Here is a 26,888-nt window from a genome sequence, read left to right as displayed (position 1 = left end):
AAAATACTAAAAGCTACCGTGAAATGGTATGGTGTGATACATTATTTCTTTTTTCAGCCAACAGTAGGTTAACTGTAGAAAGATAGTTTAATGTTGGCAACTGTAGCTGCCAGTAATTAGACAGGGAATGTGTTACAGTGTGAAGCTTAGAGATGGATTCCTCTCTATATTTCTGATGTTAAGACTAAAACGTGATACTCCAATAATGACTTTTTTATTATATTAAAAGAAAATTAAAACAAGTCTACAATATTTTTTTTATTTCAGAGCACTTTGCAGTTGAAGAAATGTGCACTATTGGATATGTTTGAACTATATTACGTAAGGGCGACAGGGAATGACTCATTGATTTTTTAATACATGATGAGTCAGACTTTCTCTTGTACTTTTTGTACAGTATGTTGTCAAGCAAACGCCTCTAGGTCATACTGATTTGTTCATATATTTTCAACTGTATCCGGGGCATCAGGTCAGAGAGAGGGTAGTTAAAGCAGGATTTATGACCTGTGCTTTATATTCCTGGCTCTTATGCTGTCTTTCCTCATCCAGACAGGCTGATGAGTGCTGGTATTTAAAGAGCTGCTGGGAGCCAGATAGCTTCACTACTAAGAGGACAGCACAACAGATACTGTGTCCACAGATAAAGCTTGTGAGTTTCTGGTGCTTGTGCTTGTCTTAGAGCTTTCTGTATAATAAAACTGTGCAGCAAACAAAAGAGCTCCGTGATAATTGGAAATCCTTCAGCCGGATGCCTGGGAGTCATGTCCAACCACACTCCGTAGACTAAGCTAATGTCTCCAGCATGGATGATGCTAACAGTAAGTAACTGAAACTGTTTTACTGTACATCAGAAAATCTGAAAGCTTTTGGACGGCTGTTAAAATGTACATACAGTGTGATAGTGTAGAGCTAAATTCCCCTTTTAAGTGACACTGTTTACACTGAAATGTATATTTTCTGAGCATTATTTGCGTGAAGTGTATTTATAGTGTTTTAGTCCCCTTGCTCATTTGCTCAATGCTGACCTTTTGAATACAGTATAGTAATTTATTACCACTGCCAGACATCATGTGTTAGCCCATGTTTGTTATTTGGTTGGTTTGTCAGCAGGATTACACAAAAACTACTAAAAGGATTTTCACAAATCTTAGATGGAGGAGAGTGTCTCGGTCCAGAATAGACCCCATTAGCTTCTGCTGTGGATTCGGATAACGGGACGGATCCAGGAATTTTTTTCTCACTTTTTTCAACATTGAGGGAAAGGCCAATCTTGTTCATTTCTCAGGGAGTAATACAAAAATCATTTGTATTTCGCTGGAGAGTTGATGGGGATCAGGCAGACCTACAAAATGCCTTTTTCTTTGTCTTTACGGTTGCACCTGCACAGAATGGGAAAAATAAGCATAATTTAGATGATTCAGACATCTAGTTTAGAAATTGCATCACCAATTTAAAAAAAAAATGGATTCATGATGCTTGCTGCACACACTTTAACAGATCGAAGGGGTTTAAATCAACAGACATTAATTTATAGCTCGCTTCTGCTCAATACTAGATGTTAGGTCAAGTTAAATTAGTTGGGATGACTCATCCTGTAAATCAATGGATAACTCAGAAGAACAGCAACAGCACAGTGTAGCTTGTAGAGGTTCATTATGAACGTGTTAGAGAGCCAACCTGCACTTTTATTTTACTCATAACAAAAAGGTTCTGTCTAATATTGTTAGACTGGTGTTTGTGTGATGAAATTAGTATTGACGAAATTACTATTCAAGTCAACTAATGTTCTGGATGATAAGTCTTATTTCCATAAAAATACACTACTGTGTTTGGCATTGTTTGGGTTAGTTTTTCACTGTCCCTGTTAAAATCAGCCTTAACGCTCCGTGTCATTATTTTGAACAATAAGAGTCAAACAGCTCTGATTTTTATTGACATGGATTTTTTTTAAAAAAGCGCGCATGTGCAGCCTGTTGGTTTATGATTATAATGAAATCACAAACAGTTTCTCTCTCCTCGTCATTATAATAACTGAAAGAAAAAAAAATACCTGTACACTGACAATCACTGACAGTGTGGATTCTTGAAATTTCATAGTCAGAGTTTGTCTTTCTGGAATTCAGGGACTTTGCTGTGAGTGCTCATTACAGAAATTGCTTACCAGTCACTGCAACACAGATCTAAACAGGCCATTCAGAAGGATGTTCAGATAAATACTTGTGTGGGTCAACTGCAAGACTTGTGCAACTTTTGCAGTAACTTTTTTTTTTGTGAAAGGTTTTTCTCTTTTACTGTCAACTAAATGCACTCTGGGCTGCAGTCACCATGGCTCGTTCTGTGGAGCCACCAGTAAGAATCCATTTGGTCCGTGGCAGAGGACTGGGCTGTTTCCAGCTGCCCACTCAGGTGCCAGACAGGCAGAAAAGCCCTGGCGGTGGCACAGCTGAAACCAGCAGCTGCTGGCCGGCCGGCAACCTGTTAAAAGTGGTTTTGTAATGGGGGTAGTCAGGTGCCAACTCCAGCTGACCACATAAAGATGAGTGAGTGGTGCAGTTTGTCTGAAGCTGTAAACTGGTATAAACCCTCTGTCACACTGGAGCCACCCATTCATCAACATTAGCGCTTGAACATTGCTTGTGGTAGTTCCTGTGGTAGTTACTTCCGGTAGTTTTACCGCCCATTTCATCCCTAAATCGAGGGAGCTTGTCAATACGAACCATCTTAAAGTGAGTTGGATGGCCCACATCTCCCCATGACTGACCCTGTTTGCTGTCTACCCATCAATACTGTGTTGAGACAGCAGACCATTTACTTACTTTACTTTTGGAGGCAGGAGCAAAAGTCGACGCTCCTCATCAGCAGCTGTCTGACAGAACTGGAACACTGATTTAGTGTCATATTTCTGCCTAGGACTTCGGCTTGTTCGGGCAGGAATACAATCAATGTGTTGTGATTATAAAATGACACGTTTATGACACTGCAATCATACATAGCACAAAACAGTAATCAGAAGGGTGAGCTCAAGTCAGAATTTTATCCTCAGTTTAGTTAGTGCATAAAAGATGAGTTACTTAAAGATTCCCATAAGGTCATGATTTCACAACTATACAGGTGGTGCCCTCAGCCACGCCCTTGGCACTCGTTGCAAAAACTGATGCGGAACCAGGCGGGTGGAGCTTGTTTGCGTCTGTGAGAACTGGCCAATCAGATCAGAGCAGACTAGGATTTTAATACAGTTTCCTGTGTCAAACTAAAATTCATCTGCGTATTTTAATGTGATAAAAAAACTGCACATCAGCCAGAGACCTGGTGGTGATCATGTGCTGTACGTTTGGCTGCTCTGGAACTTCTTTTCATGTCCTCGTCCGTCCTTTTCGAAATGGTGAATTTCTGACACTTTGTATGTTTCAGGCATGTGTTTGGTGTGTTAACACCTGGTCGTCTTTAAACCCATCACTATCTTTACTCATGTCTCTGTCCACAGCCAGGCTGTGGTAAAACATCATTCAAATAATCACAGTGATGGCCCGCAGCTTTGAAGTCCACATTGCTGGCTGGAAGCTGATGAGTTCCAGTGAACACATTTCCATTCCACTTTCATCTCTACACCAGTCAAATTGAATTTTTTAGAACAGCAAAGATTTTACAAATGATGGTTTCTGTCTGGCGGAAGGGGGGGTGGGGTGGGTTGCATCAAGCGAGGCGGTAGCGATAAAACGACCAGCGCCACGAGGACTTAATTGATTCCATTATCATATGAACAGCAGCAAAACAAAGAATCCGGTTAGACTTCGGGTGACATTTCCACGTTCGCAGCAAGGCTCACGTTTAGCCGCAGTCGATTTGTGCTGTCAGTCTGCCACAATTGCTCAGCCATTACAGGTATTTAAGCTGTGTGCTCTCACAAAGAAACATGTCTCTTTGTGTACCCCGGGAATCAACTTTTATTATCTGATAAACAGAGAGAAGCAGGAACAAGATACTTATCTGCAGACTGTACATGTATCTGCTGTAATGCTGTGATGTGTGCCAGAGATAGGCCAATCTTTCTGGATAATGTGGATGTCTAATGGCTGAAGTGTTTATACCTTCTGACGGGGTGCACTGTCCTTTTAGATCTGAGCCTTTTAATGGGCATTTCAGAGAGTTTTAACACATTCATGTGGATCTAATTGAAGTTTATACATGCTGACAGTGATTTAGATGAATCCAAGTGATAACCGTCCTTTGTCTGCCTGTGAAATCTCTCTGTTTGGTACAACTGCAGTTTGTATGCCACTAAAGAAAATGAGCCGCGCTGCTTTGCTCTGAACGGAGCCATGCTGCTCTGTTGCCCCCCTGTGGAGGCTTTAAAACCGTGCATGCCACACACATTGATTGAAATGTTCTGTTTCCCCCAGATATGAAGCGCCCAAAGAGCCCCAACTGGCAGGACAGCAGCCCCCCTCCCCCTAAGAGTCAGGAGGGAAAGGAGGAGGAGGAAGAGGAGGAGGAGGATGAAGAGGAGAGGAGGGTGACGGCAGGGCACAGGGCCAAGCGAGAGCGCCGTCAAAGCAGCAGCAGTGCCACGATGTGCCAGGTGTGCAACATACAGCTGAACTCCAGTGCCCAGGCCCAGATCCACTACAGGGGGAAGACGCACCAGAGGAGGCTGCGCAGACTGGCGAAGGCTGTCAGCACAGGTAGAGATGGCCTGAATTTATGTCTTCAGTATTTACGATTTACTGTAGATTATTATTACACAGAACCTATAATAACCCACTAGCTCTTTATTTAACATTACAAAGCAGTGTGAGGTTTTGCTCATAACTAATTCACTGTTATGACTTGTGTGGGTTATAGAATGTCAAACTACTCGTCAGTTTTAAGCAAGAACATATTTCTGAACCAGAATTACTTGTTTTTGAGATACTCTAATACCATTAACAATCTTCGTAGTTTTGTCCTTTAAAAGCATTTTTAAGGTAGAATGACTCGTCTTCTGGTCTGATGCTGAGCAAAGCATATCACTTAATTTATGACTTACAACTTTATTTTGTATGTTGAGGAAAAGCCCCACATAGTTTTTTCTGTTAGAGGCGGAAACAAAATTCACTGTGGAAATTGTAATGACGTGGGTACACATGACAAAGTGATGTTTTTTTTTTTCTCATATGAATGAATTTACATTTTTATGAATGAAAAGAATAAATGAAACAATTCCGTTTGTGAATTTTACATTTTAACCTGTGAATTACAGGTGTATGTGACTGGCTTTTATTCACATGTAGATTTCTTCATTTACATACGTTGGTACTTTATCGTCGTTGCATACTAGAATACAATGAAAAACTATTTGGCAACCCATATCATAGCAGCATCTATATAAATTATCTATATATTACATATGAAATATGGTTTATATAACACACAGTCTATAATAAGATAAAAGTGTCCCTGAAGTGCTAAAGATATTAAAAGTTATTGCACTGGCGTCAGGTAATTTGTGATTTGCGGGGTGAGCTGATGATGCCTCTAACAGTTTATAATTGACATTCAAGCTCAGCTACTTTTCATGATTTCATCCACAGCACTTTGAGGCCTTAGTTTGCATAATTAAAAGTTCTGTCCTTCAGAGTTGAGTCATATTTAGATTAATATCAAATAAAATCATTAGTGAGTTTTGGCAAATGAGCCTCATTTTAAACTGGCTAATTAAGGCAAATTAAGACAACTTGAAGAGACAGAAGGAGGCCAAGTAGTCCCACAGCAGACATTTTGACTTGTCATAACAGGAAAAGCACAGGTGTAACTAATAATATTAATGATGGCTCCATTACATCTAAGTGTCCCAGAGCGACATCGTCATGCACAATACCAGAGCCCTCGAACTGGAGCAGCTAAATGGAACATATACGTCATTTACATTGACGAGTTAACATGTCTGCCGTCAAGATTGTCTGTTGAACATAAAGGAGCTGGAAATCATGACAGAAAAACAATTATTTCAAGAGAGGAACAGCATGAAGACCCCCACCAACATCGACTCATAACTTTTATTTGCTTGCCAACACTGCAAACTGCCTCAAAATGACCAGAGTTTAATCAACAATCTGAACAAAAACAGGACATCATGAACTTCTTCAGATTGTTATTTACTGCAGTGCTGTTGTGTTGCCAGTGGTTGTGTTATTTTGTCATCTGCAGCGTTTTAATCAATTGTTCCTCCATTGAGAGTCTGTTTACGAGGGGTGGGAACATATGCTGCTTTGTTTCTGAGCCTCACGCTTCCTGGTATCAAGGAAATTTATGGATATGATAATATTCTGAATTTGATCCATGTAAACAACATACTCGTAACATTTTCCAGTTACGATACCCACAATATGCTGATTTTATTCAGGTTTTGGGAGCATTGTTTAGAGATGTATAAGCATTCAGAATATGTGTCTCCACTGGGTTTTTTGTCGCAGCTTGTGCAGTTTCTTGCCTGTTTATGTTTCTGTTTGTTACCAAGGGTGTGTTGTGTGCAGAACAACTAGCCAACAGTCAGTTTTTCAAAACTGTCGTAGAGCACGGTCAAAACTTGATGTTCAGCTCAGATTATCTGGTAACATGATGGTTTGCAGATCCAGTCTTCCCTCAGTTGTTAAAGCTTCTGCTTATGTTTTTTCTTCCTCACTACACATGTAACAGCAAGTTGTTGCACCACACTGACATCCATTATGTTTACATCTACTTCCCCATGAAGGCTAAGAAATGAAGTCCAGGCCCCACTTGCTGCACGGAGCAGTGTTTGCTGTTTATTCAAAATGCATTACCTAGGAACATGTTGGCAAAATGCACTAAATTCAACACTGCACTTCCTACAGTCCTCAGAAACTAATTTGTCAAGTGTGAGCAGTTTCTTGAGATATGTGACTGACAGACAGACAGATTCCTTGCTTTAAAGTTAGAGAAGGGCAAAAACTGAACTATTATCTGTATGTAAACAAAGTCATCACACGCACTGAGTCTGTTCACACTGCCATGGGTTTCTGTGCTGCACACACACTTGAAAGCAACAGAAAAAGCAAAAATGTCAGGTTTGGAGCCACGGCAACCTGTCAGACAAGCTTAGTTTCTCCTCAGCACTGATCATGCAAGTTCTACAAATACAGGCTGCAGTTTGGTAAAAAAAAAAAAAAACAAAACAAAACAAATCAAATGGAGAGACAGTTTTTCAGCACACTTGGAAAACTGTTCCCTGATTCCTAAAACACCTCGTTTAGTCAGGTGTTTATTTATTTTGACTTGTCGTTTACACAGTCTGACATTGCAAATGTTCACATCTGCAAACCATGAGGGGGTGTTACGACTGCTCTGCACTCAGCACATATTTACTATTCCAGAAGAGCCCCTCACCATTTTCTACACACCTGTTTCGACGAGGAGCCATTAATCACCTTCACTCACCACCACCTGTGTCACTCTGCCACGCTGACCGGCTTGATCAATCAGCACGCCAAAAAAAAAAGCCTCTAATGAACAACTGGCCAATACGATGGCACTTTTTAATGCTGATTTATGAGGCTGTCTGTCTCTGTAGGCCTACCACACATATTTAGCGGTTCCCATCTAACACAACGCGTGGAATTGAATTAATACGGTAACCATTGTTTAAATTCTCCCTCACATCAACCTCATTCTGTTATCATCAGAATGTTATTGACTTTTTTGGTGTCCGATAATGGCCTCTGCAGATCATCATTCATACTTAAAAGTGTGAGACTGATCCAGTGCATGAGAGCAGAATTTGGTGTGTGTGCGTGTGTGTGTGTGCGCGTGTGTGTGTGTGTGTGTGTGTGGCACCCATTTTTGGGGCTCTGTCCATCCACCTATTATGTTTTTGACTCCAGTATCCAAAACCAAACTTTTATTTCCTGACTCGCTGATCAGGAGCTTGGACGTTAGCTCCCATAACATGGTTGGAAATGTGGGCCAATCTTCAACTTTTGTCCAGTAGTGGTGATAGAACAGACATTTTTGTCCATGTTACCCCTTTGAAACAGGTGACAAACATGACATCCACATATTCTCTCCATGTCATGGTCCTAGGTTGTAGTTCAATTCCTAAAGTGTCATGTTTTACTTTCCACTTCCTGTCTTTGTTTTATTCCTGCCCTATTTCTCTATACACCTGTTTGATTCATCAGTCCTTTTCTGTTTAAGTCTGTTTTTCCTTACTCTTTGTTGGTTTGTCTGTTTTCATCCCTGCAACTCCTGTGTTCCCGTGCCGGTTCCCTGGTCCTCATGTGTCCTCTGTGTCCCCACTTTCTTCTTAGTGACTGCTGCTTTGTCCTCAGTTTTGTTTTTTCTTGGAATTTCCTTTGCTTGTTTCATGTTACTTGCATTTTGGATGTTCAGCTCATCATTATGGCTTTTTTGATCATTTGTGACAGTCAAAAAAAGATTTAGAAACACAACGGCTAATGAACAAATCAAACACAGGTGTGCAACGGAAAAGGGGCAGCAAAACGGATAAACAAGGGATGTGGGGAAAGTAAAACATGGCACATGAGGATAGACACATAAAACAGGTATTCAGCTGAACTCAAACCTAGAACCATTACACAGCAGGCTTATGGATCAAGTTAGCAGAAACAAAGAGCTGTGCCTCAAATCACTCTTTTACTAGTCACAAATATTTTTGCCACTTTTTGCTTTCTGAGGTGTTGCTATTCATATTTTTTTCCAAAAGCAGCTCCTCCATTTTCTTTGTGCACTGCATGTTTGGTAAGCAGTGTCCATCGATGGCACACTTAAAATAAATCAGTATTTTTAGCATACTGACTGTTTAAGTATACATATTTTTCAGTCACGTTCTCCCTTGTGAACACAGTTTATACTCAAAAGATTGGATGTATTGTTGTATTGAACTGGGTTGCAGCTTATGTCTGATGGTGGATAGCTACAGCCTTTTATTTGGACTGTGTTGGCATATGGAAGTGTCTGAAGAGATTTATTATCTAGAGAAAGAAATGAGCGCCTTTCAGTGCGACGACCAACAGAGAGAGCGTCCTTTGAATTTGACCTCCATTCTGCTCCAGTTTGTCGGCGAGCCAGCGGGGAGCCATTTGTTCTCCTGGATGAAATGCTGCCTTTACTGACACATTTGTCTAAAACAAGGGGGGAAATTATGCTGGAAATACTTGCCCACCACAATAAACACTCCACAGTAGTAAATACACGGAATGCACTGCAAACACAGCCGTGTTGATGTTTGGACTTACGGGAACTTATCATTCATCACTGCAAGCTGTTCATAATGTGCACATGTTGAAATTGGACCTGTGCATCAACAATATATCAGCCCTGACAGAGTTCAAACACCAAACCCGCTGCAGGCCACAGTGTCAGAGCCATCTCCTCCATTAATTGATTGTGAAGATGACTCACTCGCGGGCAGCTCGTGTCAGTCCCTCGGGGTGAAAGGGCCTCTCGTCTCCACACACAGGGCACAGAGTGATTTCACACCTGCCATGTTTGAACAGGTTAAATGAACCCTACAGCGGTTGATGATCCCTTTTGTCTGGGTAGTTGTGAATTTGACAATACCACAGTCAAATTGAGCAGTGAAGCAAACAACTAAATTAACTAGAAATAGCCATTTAATGTTTTATTTGGAGCAGGAATAGAAGTAGAGCACAGATGGGAAAATCGCCTGTAAATTTGCCAGTGTCCTGTAACTCCTTTGTCATATTTAGGCGTGCAGCTAATATTATTTTCATTATTGGCTAATCTAAAATTTTCCATCTTAAGTGGGAAATCCAAAGTGATGTCTTCAAATGTTAGGTCTGTTTTTGTTTTTTTTAAATTTTTGGTGCTTTACGTTGCGTATTCCTACATACAAGCAGAAACTAGTGTGTAACAATGGTGTATTGTGGTGTCTACATTACCACAATGCAATTTAGCCACTGAGTGACGTCTCTGGAGGCAATTTATCGGATAACGTGCGGCTTCCTCCGGAGCTTTATATGCAGCAGTGCTCCCCGAGACTTGTAAACACGATTTAATGTGTAAAATTGGTGGAGTTATCCTTTAACTAACAGAAAACCTCCATGGATAAGTGAACTGTATTGGGAGATGGGAGGATTTTATAGAGCATGAAGCATTGCTTAATGGAGGAGCTGATACATCGACATGACTCATTACTGGATTCAGCTACAGATTTTGTTGGCAGAAAATGGCAGCCAAGCAGATCTTCTGTTAAATCTTGTAAACAAATAGGAAGGAATATTCTGACACAAAAGTCACACCAATGCCAAGTTTTATATAATGTCTCACAAGCCTTTTTTTTCCATATTGCCTATTTTGCAGTCGAGAGGAGGAAAAAAGGAGGACGAGCCAAGTCAATTAAGGTGACTGTTGGTATAATTCAGTCTGTGCAGCAATGAAAGCATCCTAATAATACCCATTCCCTTCCCACGGCTGAACTAGCATCCCCTTTATTTAGCCTCATGAAGTGATTGCTCAAATGAAAAGAGATTTTAATGGGGTGGTTCTCACTGGGAGCCTTTTGAAAAGGGAAGCGGGCCACAGCACTTACCAAGTCGCCACACTAAGCTTTTCGACCACCGTGGAGTCGTTTCAGTGCAAGGGTTATCGTTTTCAGATCTATTTTGTACTGACAATGTTACCAAATCATTGACAAGTCACACTCTTGTCAATTCCTGCGTATTTAAGCCTGTGTTTTCCCCTCGATCTTTGTTGGTTCATCTGTGTCTCCGGTTTTCCTGTGCCTGTCCTTTTGTGTCCTCTGTGTTCCCACTTTGAAAACAAACCAGATGCTGTGGAGAGCAGTTTCGTATTTAGTTTTCTATTAGACTTTCCTTTGCTTGTCTTGTGTTTGCATTTTGGATTTTGGATCTCAACTCATCATCAAAGTTCGCTTTTTGTTGGTCAACCTGCCTGCCTCTGTTTTTATTGCAACTTGCATTTGGGTCCCTTTCTGAAACTCTTGGCATGTAAAAATCACCGAAAAATATATTATCTCAGTATCATATCAGTGTCTTAAAACTATTTTCCCTAAGGCAGTGCAACTGGAGCAGATAAGGACCTTGCAAAACCACAGTAATAATCAGAGCTGCAATCTCTGTCTATAATTTCAATGTTCATGCTAGCTGGGCGTACAATCGATGAATATCTAGCAAAATGCTTTACATAAAGCATGTGGAGCAGAGTCCCGACTCCACATCCTGGGTTAAAAAAACCAAGCAGCATAACGTTGCACTCTCATGTCATTCAGTGATGAAATTGATATAAAATGTATTTCTGGAATCAATGTGAGAGGCATTAAGTGTTTGACACCAAAAGTTATAGAAACATATATGTAAATATTCAAATATGTGATCCCGTCTTTTTGTCAGTTTGACAGTTTTCACATTTGCTTCATATTTGTAGTTGCTTTGGCCGAATAAGCAGAATCACTAAGTGACGGGATATTTTCCAAAAGTATTTGCCTAAAAGCACTTCTTATCACGCTTGGTGCCTTTTTACAAGCGTGTCTGTGTTGCTCTGGAGGAGCTATTCCTTTAAAGCACAGAGTCGGAGATTACAGGAAAGACGGTAACATAATTTCCTGCAGGTTTACTCTGCAAGATGCCCACTCATACATATCTTTGGCTATTTTTAGTTGGAGATAGAGTTGGTGTACGCCCATATACCCTGTGGCTAGGTGTACTGGTTTCATAGTAACTACATAGTATATAGGGACTGTACTTGGATATTCAGTCTTCTTTTGTTTCATGTTTCAAAGTAAAACGGTCCCAACACACATCATAAATCAAACCTGAAAAATAATGTCGGTCACAGAGGTGACTTACAACATTTCCTGCTCCATTTATAGCAATTTTCCCAATAAGAGAGAAAATTGGGTCTTTCTTCTTTCTGGAGCAAAGCTTCCTCTCACTAATGGAAAATCTCTAGATTTCTGCAAAAGAGCGCTGCAGATCGACTGAAGGTTCGATTGTTTCTCCATCTGAATACGTGCAGTAAATTCACGGCATCACAAAAACAACCATGAAAGCAGTTTGTCTGCAGGCGCACGCAGACACGCTGAAATGTACTGTGTGAGCTGTGAAATGGAACATTTATCAGCTGGAGTTTTGTGCTGCTTGGCCTCGTTTCATGCAGCAGAGGCAGCTTAGCAAAAGCAGCCATTTTTAAGATGTCACTTGATCTGTCATCAGCGGCCGTTCTGCAGAGTCCGAACGCCTGCAGGAAGGAGCTTGAGCTGGAGACGGAGATGCGGTGACAGAATGAAGTGGGTGATGTTTTGTTTTTGTTGCCACAGTGGCTGGCAGATATGGCACCGAAACCCTCTGTGACTGAGAGAGCAGACACTTGTTTGACAGTATTCCCTATAGCTGTGTCACCTGCAGCACAGGTCAGAGATCACCCAGGGAGCTGTTAGACTGTTAGCTTTAAGACTCAAATTGACGTATTATCCTGCATGTGAAGCAAAGGCCTGAATATATTTGAATTCTTGAAAACAAACACAAGCAGGACTGGATTCATCTTGATAGCCAAAGTATTGCTATTTGAGATTGTTTAGCTGTCATTTGGATAGTTGGCGTGACATATAAGTACATATAGGGTATACTTCATGAACAAAAGGCTACAGAGAGGAAAAGGAGAAAGGAGAGAGAACTGGAGTCTGTGGTGAGTGCTGAATTCACTGAGAGCTGACCTGAATTTAAACACACAGGCATTCACACCCTCAGAGTGTGCCGTTGCCCGCTAACAACGCTAACAAAGATCTAGTAGTATCCGGACATTTTATATACAGAATTCTTACTATATATTATATCTTTTAGGGCTGACAACTAATCGATTAAGCGTTGCAGCTTTAAAAACTTCCTTTTCTATTTTATCTCCCCGTCATTCTCTCACAACCCTCAACGATTTAGTGATTTCCAAAGCTAACATAGCAAGCCCATCACACACACATACAGAGTCTGTATGGAAGGATATGCAGAGCCAGTGTGTGGCAGGTCTGTGGCCAGATGAAAGCATGCTGTGCGTTGCCGACACACAGCCGCTGTGCTTGAGGCCGTCTCCTTGCACTTTCATTTGAATGCAGCAGCCTGAAATCAAGTGTAAAGCTGTCAGGATTTGTCAGTGTTGTGTTTCCACACCCCACTTATTCAAGTGGACAAGGAGCCAGCAAGGGGCACGCAGGGCAGACACAAACAGCGCGTGTGTGTGCGTGTGTTTTTGTGTATGACATTTGAGGCCAGGGTTTCAGAGTACAGACTGTGAGAATAATTGTGTTTATTTGAAATGATTATAATGACTGTGAGATGAATAACAATGCACTGAAAGCCTGCCCTCCCCAGCGGTGGAGACAAGCCTCTGTGTTGCCTCTACAAATATCCAGCCAAGTGCCTCTGGAACAAATCGAGTTTTCAGATGAAGCTCGTCCTCTCCACCTCCTCAGCAACTAGATCTGAAGGTTAATGTATACTCTGTGAGGAGAGATTTCAATTCACATTGTTAACCTGAAAGCTGTAAGATGCTTTGATGAGTCTATTTTACTTAGAACACAACCTCATACCTAAATGACTATATAGGTTGACTTGATAAGAAAAAAACTCACCTTTGACCTTTCACTTGACTTCCTTCTTTGCTGCTGTAGTAATTAACATGGCAACTGGAGGTTGCAGCCGTACAAGAAAGGTAAATGTGGGTTTGTAGTCTGCAACTGTAGCTAAGTTAGCTCCGTTAGCCATGCAGCTAGCAGGCTGGAATGCAAGCTTGAAACTCCATTGGAGGCTAGGTGCTGGCACTGGATATTTGGACTGTGATGGGCTAACTGTTGCATGCTAAACATGATTTGCAACACAATACATATATTTTAGTACATGAACTGTTATTCTCTCATACCCTGTCTGTTATTTTAGTCATGTTTTGAAATTCTTTTTAAACCAGAATTCTTAAATATTACACCTTTTAAGATGAAAGTGTAATTCCACAATCCTTGCAGTTTATTTTAATCAGATCATTTCCCGGGGTAATGCAAAGAACATTCCTGTGGTTAATACAAAGAGGTATTAAAGCTAAAGATAATGCAGAAAGCTTAAAAAAAAAAAAGCATTATTCAGCAATAAAATGGTCTGTTATCGTTGTTGTGGAGCAAGATGAAGCAGCACAGAACCAAACTGTGCTCTGCCATCTCTCAATAGATAAATCATGGAAAGATTAGTCAGGAAAATGAGCAAGCTATTGAGTAAACAATCTCTCCCACCTGCTCATTAAAACAAAAACTCTGTTAGAGCTACATGCTGCTGGTTGCTTAATCTCAAATAGTTTTAATTAGCATTGAGCAGAGAAAGAGCTGCAATATCAGGCAGCTAAGCCTCCACGATTTAGAGTTTCTTAACTCGTTACAGATTGTTAAACCTCTACTGGGGTCTTCTGACAATGTCTCAAACAATAGATGTAAATTAATTATGCGTTTGCATCAGAAATGGTTACACATTATTATCTCCTAATGCCTTTACTTCCAACCTTTTTAACTCCACACTTCACAAACTACTGTTCATATTATCATGGCTGTCGAGTGACAAGTCCTTATACATAAGATAATTGAAGTTGAGGCAACAACTGGACAGCAACTCAGTGCAACTCAACTCAGATGCATGCACATGCTTATCTTTTTTCTATTCTGGCGAGGGCTGATCCAAATGCGAATCCAATCGAAGTCCATGTCCAAATGAGACCTCTGATCTTCTGCCACATCCTAATCTGTTCATCCTTGAGAAGTAGTAGACATGTGTACCAAATTCCCTGTTCTGTGGGGGATGAAATGTACGATCCATGCCTTCAGCCATGGTGACAGGCATAAGGCATTTTAAAAAAAAAAAAAAAAAAAAAACAGGAAATCAACATAAGATTGTACGTCAGCGAGCTAGACAGCTTTTTCTAGTCATTCATGCGGAGATATTCACGATCAACTTATTTTGAGTGTTTCTCATCACCATCTGTGATAAAAATCTGTTACTGTACCATTTCCATTCTTGAGATATAGTAATATCGTAGTGAGAAGGGGGCGTCATGAGGTCACAATGATCCTGAAATTATGATTAGTTCATCTTTGAGTCCAAGTGGATAGATTTGAAGAAATTCCCTCAAGGCGTTCTTGAGTTATCGGGTTCTCGAGAATCAGACGGCAGCGGTTCCACCCCAAATGTAACATCATAGCCACTTTATGTAGATATTAATAAAATGAGGCGGTGTGCAGTAGAGTGTTTAATCATGAGCAGAAAAACAGGGTCTTATATTGGAGAGAAAAAAAACAGCAAATTAAATCTTACTCTGCTTACTTGAGCTGCCCTCTAAACCCACTGCTGTTTAATTATGATAGCGATTGTATCGGTAGGTGGTGGTGAGAAAACTAATGACTTTGTGCTGCATGAGTGACTCAGGTTATTTTGACTGAAACCTCTCCACACTCAACCTATTGGAAATGTAAAGCAGGAGTGTAAAAAGAAAAAAAAAAACTGATTCTTATCAATAAACGACTCAGCAATCAATCATCACAAACAGCGGACTGCAGTATGAATCATCTGCTGATGATGTCAATATCAGTTGGATGTGGAGTGAAAGCTTCTGAATGTTTTCTTCCCACATACAGTCGCACAGCTGCATTTTAAGCGGCGCAGAAAACAGATTGATAAATGATGCCTATTGTTGTCAAGTAATACCAGGAAGGAAATTACATTTGAGTGTCCTTAAGGGAGCATGCAGGTGTGAACCCTGAATAGAAAATGGTGCTGGGAAGAAGTAGAAGAAGAAGGGAGGTGGGATGTTCATGTTGGTAACAGCCAGTCCTCTGCCAGCCTCTCTCTCTCTCTCTCTCTCTCTCTGTGTCTCTCCCCCCCTTACATACTCACACAGAGAAGAGAAGAATACACACTTGCTCTTCAGACTCTCACCATCGCACTCTCAACCTCTCCTCCTTTTCAATCCGCCTCACCCGTTCCTCTCCGCTCGCCTCATAAAGTGCGGCGCGATCATCAGAGCACAGAGCTTTCTAACTGAAGCACACACGAGCCCCGTTCTTTAGCCGCGGCAGATTGGATCACAGCCAAGACGTGTCAGTGGCCGAGAGAGGACTGCCGTTTTCACCTCAGCTCAGAGAATCAAAAGTGGCGGAACTAGAGAAGGGTGATCTGCGAGGAGGCACTTTGTTCAACTTCACTGATGGGAGATAAACTGGCAGGAGAAGACTGAGTCGAAGAGCGACCAGCAGAGGAATCACAAAACACGTGGAGATGCTGTTTGGTGAGACTGTTTACTCCTTACGCAACAATATCCTCACTTTATCTGGTTTTATATGACTTGAGATGTGATGTATCTGTGGATTTGTCTTCCTGAACGCATGTGAGCACTCCCCCCCCCCCCAGTCAATGTGTGTTTTACAACAGTGACTCCACATCATTGCTCAAGGGCAGGCTGAGTCTCCTGCCTCACCATCTGCCCCTCGTTCAGTTCCTCTGCATCCAAAATGAGTCCCCGGCCTGTTTGTTTTTCTAATTGACCCCTTTTGATGAAGCCAAGTGCGGGAGTTCAGACCGATACAACGCTGTCGCTCCCAGATGTGTCAAGTCATTTTAAAAGCCACACAAGAACAGCGCTGATATCACCGTGCAGATTGCTGGCAATTATGTCCTCGCCTCCCCAGGGAAATATGCCCAGATTAGCTCGTATAATTGGAGCCTGTTAAAGATAAAGGCAGAGCTGGGATTTTTAGTCATTTGTGTTTTCTTTTTTTTTGCGGCTAAAGGGAGCAGAATTGTGATTTGCATTTAGGGTTTTTAAATTTAGAAATTCTTCAGATTTGCCAAGTCAATCACTTTAATTTTTACCAGCTCGTGATGTTGGAACACGTAGACTTGTAGTTTGGCCTCTGGATGAGTGGATGCAAATTAATGAGTAAACAAGAGTTGTGTTCAGTCTGGGTTTTAATTTAATCTTGTGATGAATCTGTGCTAGTGTTCAGCCGAAAATCGTCCCAACGTCTAATTAAAAATATTCAGTTTAGCTGTCACAAACTCGTCTGGAAAAAGTCCCAACGTCTCGTTAATAAAAACTAGTAGTTTCGTGCCTATAAAAGTTAAAGGAAACCTTTTATGCTTTTTTGTTATTGTTTCTTTTACTTCAGTGTTTTATATGTGTATGTAAAAGACCTTGAAAGATATAAAGCCTGTAGTCTGCACCAAGAGAAACTCCTCTCTCCCACAGAAAACACTCATCCTGAAACACCTCTTCAGTAGCCCCACCTTTAATTCTGTGACATTGTGACATCACACAATGTCACACATTTACATAATTAATGCCTAGCGAAGTTTGACACGCAATATTTGATTTAGCACAGCCGCTCTGTTGTTGTTAGCCCTGCTGGCTCAGGCCTGTGTGAGCTGACCAATCACAGGAGACTGGTTGTTTGGAAGGGAGGGCCTTAAAGACAGGAGCTAAAACTATAGCGCTGCAGCACCGGACAGTATAAGAAAACTGATGTGTTTTGAGCATTAAAGCATGTAAACCTATTTCTAGTACCCCAAAGTAAAATCATGAACCTGAAAATGAGCACAATATGTCTCCTTTAAAGGAACAGTAGTCTCTCTCTTCCTCAAAACAAGCAATTTAAGAAGAAGAGAGGAGAAGTGGAGATTGGAAGTTTTCACAAATCAAGATATTTTATGGATGAAACAATCAATCGATTAATTAAGAAAATAATCAGCAGATTGATTGTCATTAGAGTAGCTCTTCGATGCAGCGGCAGAAACATTTTTGTCTCAGATGAAAACTGGGCCAATAAATGTCTTTATTGGATGAGGAAAAGAAAGAGTTAACATAAAGCGTAGGTTTAAATTATGTGTATACATTTGCATTTTGTGATGTACTTCAGTAGCTCATGGACACATACACACTGTGCCATGTGTGCCTGGATTGAAATACTCTGAAGTGTCTGTGTGGCAGCTCTGGATGCTTTCTTCTTTAAATGGCAGATTAGAGAGATCAAAGGGAAACAGTTGGAGAGGAGATAACTGTAGAGTTTTGCCTGGTGGCCATGCTGCAGCTGTCCCCACCCCTCCACCCCTCGTCAAGAGCTCCGTTTGGAGGCTGCAGTGACAGCCTGTGTGTTTTAAATCTCATTCTCTGTTCTCAGTATGACACGCAAGAGAAGCAACGGCGTGTAAAAATCCTGGATACAGAGCTCATTTCTCATATCTTTCTCTGTGTCTTTTGCTTAAAAGTAGACATAAAATGATGCGTAGCACAGCAGAAACTGAAGGAATTAGATGGAGATGTCTATATTCTATCACTACTTGGTTAATACGTCAAATAAAACCTTTATAATACAGCACAACAGGAGAACTAGTGTTATAACAAACACTGAGGGCTCTGATTTACACTACACGACCACAGTGATGCAAATCTTCATTACGACATGGTGACTGGTTTTGGTAATTATGTATTCAGAGGTTCAGCGCACAATTGCACCTCAAATGGAAATTAACTGCGTCCATTGGTGTAAGACGCTTATGAGGTGATTGTCACATGGTCGTTTAAAGTCTGGCTGAAGTCTTTAGTCTATACAGTTATTTGTGTTGCTCTTTTCATAAACATTTTATTGAAATAGCTCTATAGTACAATAGAAAATATGAAACAGAACCGATATATGATAAAGCTGGCCAAAAATAAGAAAACACAAGATTATAATGAGTAAACCCTGGACCTGGACACAATGATGTTTTTAGGTATACATCCTGCATCTTTGAAGCGTTCAGTCTGAAAATCCAAAGGGAGCAGTGAACTCATCATCCACAGTCCTAGGGATGCACCACATGTCTTTCCCAATAATGCATTTTGAACAATCAATCCAATAAACAAAATGTTAGAGCTTGCAAAAAGATGAGAACTTAAATACAGACCCAACAATTAAAAAGTGAGCTTTAATAATGTAAGCCGTAGTCCACAAATCAAAATCCAGGTAACAAACAGGACTCGCAAAACAGGCTAGGGGAAAACAAAAACAGCAACGAGAAATACAAAAACTAAATAATGTACAAACAAGAGGTAAACCACAGGCAGGGTAAAAGAAAAAAAACAGGAGATTAGAGGACATGAGGAGAGATTTTGTACACAAGGGAGGGAACACTAATAATGCACACGTGAAACTAATGGGGCAATCAAAAATGGCAGGAAAGTAAAAACTAACACCAAAGGATCCATCCAACAAAAAGAAACAAGAAACATTGAAACCTCAAATTATGGCACAAGATAAACCTTCCTTTAAAAAAAGAAAATCCAGCGATCACCATTTTCTACATCTGTTATGCTTTAATTACAACTGAAGTAACACGGCCTCATCAGATAGACTTAGTTGTGCATGCTAGCCTTTGCCACCTTCTATTGATCGGGGTGATTAATGACTCCTATAACGACACTGTCATTCCACACGGACGACCATCCCGGGTTCATAGTCTCCATCATTGCGACTTATTACTTTCCTGTAGCGAGGCTGTCCTGGCTGCACAGATTTCAAAAACCATTTCATCAATTAAAAATCACAGTCTGATTTTTTTTTTTTTTTTATGTATAATGACATTGCAAAATAATGTATTCCAGAGCTTAGGGGCACATTGTCTCCTTCAGTTTTGAGTTGAGTCATCAATCCCCTGTCTGCCCACCTACATGTTTTTCTGTTCTTCTCCAGTGCCAAATAACAAATGCTGGAAAATGTCCACATAAGCGTTATAAAAAAAAATTCAGGAAATTGGCTTTAAGAGAATCAATGCTGAAGTGTGACACAGGCTGTCTTGAGTGTTGTTTAACATCTTCACTGCGCTTTAAAGTTGGTGAAACAAAAATCTGCACTTGACCGAAACCTTTCCTATTAAAAGCATAATGAATTGCAAAAAATGTTTCTGAGGTTAAATTGCAACAAATGACAGTTTTCTGATCACCTTGAAACATCCCACTGCACGTTACAGAGAGTGCAGTTGTATTTCAGCTCCTTGCCAAAACCTGTCAAGTCTCACTTTACCTTTGGCAATTTCAATATTTAAAAGAGACATTTTTACACATTGGTTTAGTCTGTAGCCACTGTTTTCTAATCTTCACTTATAAAGCCTTTGCCACTATAGCCGTGTTTGTTATTTCATAGGCGGAATTTGAACTAGTATTTTTATGATTGTACCAAAAAAGGAGCTAAATGCAGACTCCAAGCAGGCAAATAGTGGGACAAAAAGGGCATTAATGAAAAGCTGTTATCAAAAAACAGGCAGGCCGCAAAAACTTAGACCACAACAGAAGGAAAAATCAAGAACTACGGAAATAAAAACATAACAAAAATCAAAACTACACCAAATACAAACTGAGTAAAATGGGTTGAACTTGGATTAATCACATGAAACAAAAACACAAGACTGTGTTCTGTAAATACACAAGGGACAGGTGCAAGGGAAGGAAAAGCAGACAAAGACGGGAAGTAACATAAAATGACACAAGGATGAACCTTACAAAATAAAACGGGAAACAGTCCCAGCATGATGAGAATCCAGTTCTACCTGAAGAATACATAATAAAGTGAATCGTCTGTGTGGCAAAGGTGGAAAGCTACAGATAAGAGTACAACAGGAAAGGTTGTAATACAGTGGAAAAAATAAAACCTTTCTGTGTGTCACTGAAGCAGTTATCAATTTACCTCTAAATCAGTTTTTAGCTACCTATGATATTAGATTTAAGAGTGACATTATGAGCCATCATGTAAGACATTATGCTGTGCTCTGTGGGGATGGAGAGAGACAGAGAAGTCCTTGTTTCCTTGTTAGGGTCTATAAAAGTTTTCAAAATGTTTGAGGAGACAGAAGTTCATCAGTCGGTTTCGATGGGTCCATTAATTTTCCTGTTGGGGTTTGATTCACTCTCCAGCAGCGTTAATGAGTCATTATTCTAATTGTAGGGTAATGAGTATGGCGCAGTACGGTTTTAATTGCAATACAGATAGGGCAGATTATCTTGGAGAACAAATCCAATTAGGATACTGTGCCTTGACTCTGTTCCCCGGTGCCAGTGAGATCATTTTATTTGTGCCACAGCAGCGTCTGAAACACCAGTGTGAAGTTTTTAAAGTTCAGTGCAGGTATGTGTCGGTGAATATTAGTTTTGGATATTTATGAATGCCAAGGTGCGTTGCTAGGAGTGCAGTGTCGACAGTGTTGTCTCAGTTACCTTGAAAAAGAAATCTGATTACTGATTACTCCTTTAAAATGTAACTTAGTTACTTTACTGATTACTTGTTTCTAAAAGTAACTAAATTAGACAAGTTACTTTATGAGTGACATTCAGCAGCTGCATTTTTAACAGTAAAGCCAAGCACAGCAATGATAATAGTAGGGATCTTGTTTATTATGGCACCAAACGAGGGCGAGTCATCCGTGTTTAAGTGCAGCTTTTCCTCTACAACATACCACCTGACCAACTTCTTCAACTCTCCCCCACTTCCTTGTTTTGTACCGAAGTCCAGTTTTTGTTGTTTGGGTGGTGGGGGACCTCCTGCAGAAGTCGAGGCCGTGGCTTTGCTCGCAGCTCTCTGCTTAACACCACCTGGTGGGACTTGCTCTGAAAACTTAACTGTGCTGTGCTGCAACTCCAAATGTTTCTTCAAATTTGACATCGTGTTTTAGAAGCTTGATAGTACTTTGTCACCAGCAGAGAGTGTACAACGAACCTTAATATTCTTATCTTTAATGACTGTATTTCCAGCTAGAAAATGTGCATCTCTTTCCTCCCTCCATAGTTGTTTGTGTCCTCGTGCTGAAAAGATGACTTTTCACTCCCCGAGGAGCAAGAAGAAAGCAAAAATATATATTTTTACTAAGGACATGACAAAAATAATAGTAATGCACAGTGACACAAATAAGTAACTTTAATCTGATTACTGGTTTGGAAATAATAATGCCTTAGATTACTTTTTACTGAAAAAAGTGGTCAGATTAGAGTAGATTAGATGATGTCTCACTCTCCACGTCTTCTTGCTCTGGCTGCAACTTTGTTTTTTCCATAATAATATCCATAATAACTAACTACTATAAACGCTGCAATGGTACTAAACAGTAGGCTAATAGACGGGCTCTGGTAATATCAGTGATGCATAGAGGGGGAAAGACTAAGACTGATGTTGAATTTGCAACAAATTATCCTGACTCCTGCCAAAAGGAAAGTTAGGTGAGCTTCTACACAATTTGCGCTGGTGACTATGTTGCATTTGTGGCTGCTAGCCGTTCAATATGCAACCACATAAAAACCCATTTGAATATAGTATACTGTATGCATACAATCTTCATGGATGAATGTGGCATCTTCTCTAAATTTGGCTGGCGCTGTAGAGGCTTGCATCAAAACATGCCCTCCTTTACCCCTACACCGCTAACAGGGACTGACAGCCCCAATCAGTCATTGTAGAGTGTTTGACAGTGTGAGTTTGATTAGCCTGACTGGTAATGACTGCAGGAGTTCAGGGCACACAGACACGCACACGCGCACACGCACACGCACACGCACACACACACGCTTGTCTCTATCACTATGAGGACATTGTTTTGACTTACATTCTCTGTATGCTTTGCCCTATCCAAAGCATGTACTGTGTGCTGAACCCCAACACTCAGATTAATGTAATACTAAAAAAAACACACATTTTAGCCCCAGAATGTTGTGTTAGCCCTTGTGGGAGTTTTGCTCCCATATGGGAGGAGAATAATCGCCCTGTGGAACGAGATTACTGTCCCTGCAATGTGATTTGTACAAGTAGACACACATTTCACCTCCCTAGTGGCTAATAATGATGGAGACCATGAAGACACCAAGGTCAACCCTGGTGGCTTGAGCTATCTCTTAAAGCTTGGGAAAGTAAGATTGTAGAAAACATGCATGCATACAGGATTGGATATTTAGAAGTATCCAATCCTTCAGGCCTTCCTCAAAGCACATGATACGCCCTGCCAGGCTTCACTGACTGCACCCTAGTCTTTGCTGGCTAGTGGGGAGTTATGTGTGAGCAGCTAGCTTGCTATATTATATGTGCTGTCTTAGCTTTTTCTAGTCCACAAATACAGAAATAAAAGTCTCTGTTAAATGTGACATCACATAAACACAGGCTACATAGCCACCTTGAACACTTTAGTCCGCAAAGGCTAACCAGCCCAGCGGCTACTGCTAAAGCTGTGGTTGTGTGCTTTGTGCATTGCATGGTCATTGCTAACAATATCTAGCTACCTCATGTCTCACTCACATGTAACAAACACCTAACATTATCATAATGAATGTACATAACGAATATGTCTGTTATTACTCATCACTGTCAAGCTAGCATGTTAACATGGGGAAACTTATTTTGCTATTCTTGTGCAACATGCTAGCTAATAGCTCTAGCAGTATACATTACCTTGATGGGCCTATTAAACACAGAAACCTTGTTTTTTATGTTCTGATGTGTAATGTTTAAGGTTAAGTGTAACTAAAATGCTTCTAAAAAAGCGTACCAACCCTAGCTTTAACATTTATGATTTATAAATATAATAAAAACAGTAGCATCAGATTTATCCACATGAAATGAGTTGATCTTTCGAAAATATTTGCTTTGATTTGGATGATTTTGTGAACATCTCACACTTGGAGAGCTGAATATGTTTGAGCTGTTTTATGCAGATCTGTATGAAGCATTTTCCTAGTGGCATAATTTATATTAAAAAAAAATGTCAAGAACTGTAAGAAGATGAAGGTTTATGCAGTGATTTTCTCTTCAAAATCAGACTTCCAGTTGTACAAGCTCGCAGTGACTCACATCCTGCATCAGAACGAGGGCATTTTTTTTTTCCAAATGTGTTCTGGAAATGGAGCTGCATGCCAAGACCAACTACATTAAGTTATTTTAATGGTTTAGACACATGCCATGGATTTCTATTACATCCTGGATGTGCCAGGAGCTCATGCAGCCTCAAGATATCTGGTAACCAGAGATCTGTACGGTTCATCATCAGGACAGTGTCACGGGGGCTGTGAGAGGGTAAACTCAGGGGTCTGTTGGCAACATAGTGAGGCCACCTAAGGGTTTCATTTATTGTGTTACAGATTGCATCTCCTGCTGTGTCACTGATCCAAGTAGGTTCTTAATTTCTCCAAGTAACAACCCGTGAATTAAAATGCACATTAAATCCCTGCTAGATAAAGAGGGAAATTTAAGGTCTTAGAGAGATTTGAAAACACATTACAGACAGACTGTAAGATGGTCATGCAGAGTAGACACGTAGAAATGTTTCAGGCAAATGCTGGGGAAGAATCAGGACCAGGCAAATTGTTTTTCATTGAAATTTGACTCTGGATCCTGCACCTTCAAAAAAACATCAACACATCACCATTTATTGTAAAGGGGTATAAAAAATAACACAGCATTTCAAATACCTGGGGGATGCACAAATTTGAAGACAAGGTAGAAGAGACATGATTGTAAATCCTATAAATTATCTGAGGGACCTTTTTTTACTGCCTTCAACTGGATCAATGGTAGACTTACCAATCTTCACAGCATTCAGCTCAGCATCTGACTAAACTCACAACTCGCCAGAAGCTCTGGTTCTTTCTGTTATTTCCCTCCAGACTCTTATTTCGTTTGTGTGCATTTTCTGTGCGTTTCTTTTGAAAATATTAATTCAATATTTTAATACCCTGAAAACTTCATTATTTTTAGAACAATAAAAGACAAGATTGAAAATGAGCCTTTAGTGTCTACTTTAGGAGAAATCGTTTGAAAATAACTCTAGTTGGAACATTTTTTAGATCACACCACCAAATCTGATTTTTGCATCCACTTGCCCTGACTCCATTGACTTCTTGTGCACCCAAGCCGCCTCTAAAGTTCATTTTAAATTCTGTCTGAACACAGCATAAGAGCTTCAGTGCATTCAACAGACTGCTTAACAAACTCTAACAGTTGTAGCCCTGTGCCCTCATCTTTGTGGAAGTTTGCTGGAGAATCAGAGTCATGTTGGGACAAATGAACAAAACCTGCGCAGCATGAAGTTAGAAACAGAAGGGAGGATAAACTGAAGTTTAAACAAACATCCCCCGTCCTCTCAAGGTGCAAGATGGGATGTCTGAGCGATTCTTTTGTGTCAGCAGCAGACAGACTGTATAATGCTACCTTTCCACTTCTGCCTCCACTAACAAGGAGAGAACTCAAGAACTATAAATACAGACGACCCCACTTTCTGATTTCGCAATTTATCTGCTGAGATTCTGTGTTGTATATGTTTGTAAAGATTCTCTGCGTTTGATTGGCACATTGAGTTGGCTGTTTGTCTTTTCATATCCCATCCTGTGATCGTAGCATATCTAATGCACATACCTTTTTATATTTAGTTTCTAGTTGTGGGACAAGCAGATCTTGACCTTCCTTGTTTTTTGTAGTGATGACTTTTTTTTTTGGTTTTGTTTTAAACTATTTTAATCCCAAATCCCATACACACACACAGTGTAGAAGAGATGACCGAAGGGGCTGCCACACCACATTGTTCTTTTTTGGTCTGGGTGGGACTTGAACCAGTAACCCTCAAGTCCCCAAGGCCGGGTACGCAGCACGCCCTGACACGTGTGAACTGCGAGGGCCCATTCGTTGCTGCTTGCCGCTTTAGTTTGGTTTTTATGTTTTCTCTCTCCAATTTAAACTTCCACAGCTAAAACCCTTGTAAGAGTGCATACTGGGGAATTGTTAGTCCCTAATGTCGGCCCAAAGGATGTGTGAGTTTGAGGTTTTCTCTTTTCTATCTGCTGATTTATATCTTGGAAAATTAGGCAGCTGAACTCGATCATTTCTAGGGGAGTGAATTACCAGCTTCATCAGGATACGATATTGTATCAGTTCAGTAGGGCCATAGCGAGAGGAAAGGCTAGCCAACTGCTAAGTGATCAATTTATCATTGCACCCCTAATCATTTCAGGATTTTGCTTCCATAAAAATACTTACCAGAGAGATTGTCACAAAATTTGGTATGGACAGGTTGCGTTTAGCACCATGATTTGATCAAATTTTCAGACGTTGTTTCATAATTAGGCTTCTAATGCCACATTTTCATGAAATTTGCTCATGGATACTTGTGGAGGATTAATGTCGTGCCACCATCCGGCCTGAGTTTCTACATAATCACAGTTTGGTTATCATCAGATTTACTGAGCACATTCAATCACCAGAATAGAGGGAGAAGTGAATCCGTACATTTTTTAGCCAACTACAGAGTGCTACTGTCTCACATCTCTGTTTGGTTTTCATTTGCACTTTCCTGTCAGAGTCCCCCTGAGAGACATTCTGTGATATGAAGAAATGATATCCTGTTCAACAACACAACAAAACACACAGTCTAAATGGGATCCAGCACTCTTGCAAAATGACAATTTGTTCTGTTGAAGCAGTTTATTTCTGTGTCATCACCTTTGGGGAACGGACTCTGGAGGACACTGGCACTGATAGTCCTTCCATGTCCTTCAAACAGGAGCTGTTAGCCGGTGGCTCAGCTTCTGTCTGAACCCCACTGTCTACATAAACTTTGAGGAAAAGTGGATTATTTCTAACTTTGGACATGCATGAGGCTGGCTTTGCTGTATTTCTACCTCCTGCTGGGTGCTGTGCGTGATCGCCTGCTGACTGAGGACATTTTTCTGTTTTCTAGAGAATTAATATCTCTTTGCAGTGATGACAAACGATTGAGGGCAACTGTTACAGAAAACTCTTAAATGGCTCAAATGCAGCACATGCTTTAATTCAAGATACTCACATGAATGCACACACACACACACACACACAC

At 40.5% G+C, this 26,888-nt stretch overlaps 1 protein-coding gene across 3 annotated transcripts in view; it reads left to right on the top strand.

Annotated features, from left to right (window-relative positions):
* Positions 1-26,888, top strand: part of LOC119010167 (zinc finger protein 385B-like) — a 73,774-nt gene that overhangs the window by 24,128 nt on the left and 22,758 nt on the right. For 2 of the 3 annotated variants that reach the window (XM_037082097.1, XM_037082095.1), the window contains exon 2: positions 4,401-4,682. In XM_037082097.1, coding sequence (XP_036937992.1) covers positions 4,401-4,682 — 282 coding nt within the window. Of the gene's footprint in view, positions 1-787; positions 819-4,400; positions 4,683-26,888 lie in introns of those variants that run through there. The other variant, XM_037082096.1, reaches the window with a different exon arrangement.

The sequence above is a fragment of the Acanthopagrus latus genome, chromosome 20, assembly GCF_904848185.1.
Source record: "Acanthopagrus latus isolate v.2019 chromosome 20, fAcaLat1.1, whole genome shotgun sequence".
In the NCBI taxonomy this organism is placed as follows: domain Eukaryota; kingdom Metazoa; phylum Chordata; class Actinopteri; order Spariformes; family Sparidae; genus Acanthopagrus; species Acanthopagrus latus.
Note: the sequence above shows the minus strand (reverse complement) of the source record. Positions and strands in the feature narration are given on the sequence as shown.